A 1,444-nucleotide genomic window follows, 5' to 3' on the forward strand; every position below is an offset into this window, starting at 1 on the left:
TAAGCGATGAGTCTTGAAGGGAGGATGAAGGAGGGAAAAGAATGGAACGGGGACAGGCAAAAGGCACTTTGAATGTTCTCAAAGCTCCCTATCCCCCGAAATAGAGCAAATACACAATCCTCACACAAAAATGCAAGGATAAAAGCATACGGAGTGAGGAGTCGGACGCCAGGCAGGTGCTTGGTTCCGGGCCCTTGTTGCACGCTTTGTAGGCACGTTTTGCCCGTGGCGAACACTTACCGCCTTGGGCCCAAGTAGTGCAGGTTTTACGATTGCGTTTGGCATGTTCATTGTGCCGAAAGGCGCAGTCAGGGCCCTGGCACACGGGATGGAATAGGAAGGAGCGAGGTGACAAATGAAGCGGCTCTCCGTCCTTCAAGGCGAGTGCCGGGGGGGTGGGAAAAGCATCCGACAAACTGTGCAAGCCCGGCATAAATTTTCAATCGATCGATCGTCCGGCCCTTACCTTGGTGCATTTATCGCTTAGGTAGTAGAAACAATCTGTCAACCCATTTATGTCTATAGATGTCGCCCATGCTTGTCCTCCTCCTCCTCCCCTTCCACCTCCTCCACCCGGATCTGTCCCTCTGTAGCTTCCTCCTCCCCCACCCGGACCACACTTGTACGACATGAAAGACAATTGAAGTCTCTGCATATATGTGCCAGATTGATGAGCATTGGTGGGCGTCATTGATTGAGAAAAGGGGAAGGCGGCAGAGGAAGCACTCGACATGAGACGTATCGCCAGGAGTGCTAGGATCTCGCTCAATTTTTTTTTAATAAGGTTGTAATATGTTCCCCGATGACATGTCGAAACGGGATTCGGAAAAAACATGCCTCCTACTTGGACTGTGAAGCCCACGAGAAAAATGGCTGCTTTTTAGTCAATACAGGGGTAAAACAAAGACTTCAAACATAAAAAATGAATGTACTTGACGCCCGAAATGTAGAGTGTTTTTGTAATTTTGCGTAAAATTTTCCTTCTTATCCTGATTTTTGTCGCTTACTTCACCACGAATATTTCGAAGTCATTTCTTTTCCAGCAGCCCTCGCGTAGCTCCCAACTACATGGAGCGATTCATTCTCTTGGCCAATTTTAACACCTGTGCCTGACCAAAGATGAGTTTTTCCTTGGCCGCTAAACCGCTTCTCGTGCTTGAAATGAGTGGTTACTCTCCCACGAGAAAGGCAGGCGCAGCACGTCGCTGATTTGTCGAGGCCAAATTTTGCCACAATGGTGTGTCACATTTACATTTCTATCGTATATTACCCGTTTCCCTCTTTATTTTTGATTTCGGTCCATCAAACCTTCCGTGCCCCTCTTTCTCCCCTTCCAATCAACGCGGCCGTATGTAAACTTCTGGAAGGTGGCGGCAAGCTTCTCCGTCGACTGAGCGACGTGAGTTGACGCGCTGCGTTGCGCACTCCCCTCCATACGGCGTAT

At 49.0% G+C, this 1,444-nt stretch overlaps 1 protein-coding gene across 1 annotated transcript; it reads right to left on the reverse strand.

Annotated features, from left to right (window-relative positions):
* Positions 1 to 262: 262 nt before the first annotated feature.
* On the reverse strand, positions 263 to 532 carry NGA_0472400 (uncharacterized protein; the record flags this gene model as incomplete). The annotated part of the gene is made up of 2 exons (XM_005853705.1): positions 263 to 316; positions 467 to 532. Coding segments are annotated over 2 exons (120 nt in total), but the record flags the coding sequence as incomplete, so codon positions are not given.
* Between the last annotated feature and the right edge of the window lie 912 nt (positions 533 to 1,444).

Source organism: Nannochloropsis gaditana (genome assembly GCF_000240725.1).
Source record: "Nannochloropsis gaditana CCMP526 unplaced genomic scaffold scaffold773, whole genome shotgun sequence".
Classification (NCBI taxonomy): domain Eukaryota; class Eustigmatophyceae; order Eustigmatales; family Monodopsidaceae; genus Microchloropsis; species Microchloropsis gaditana.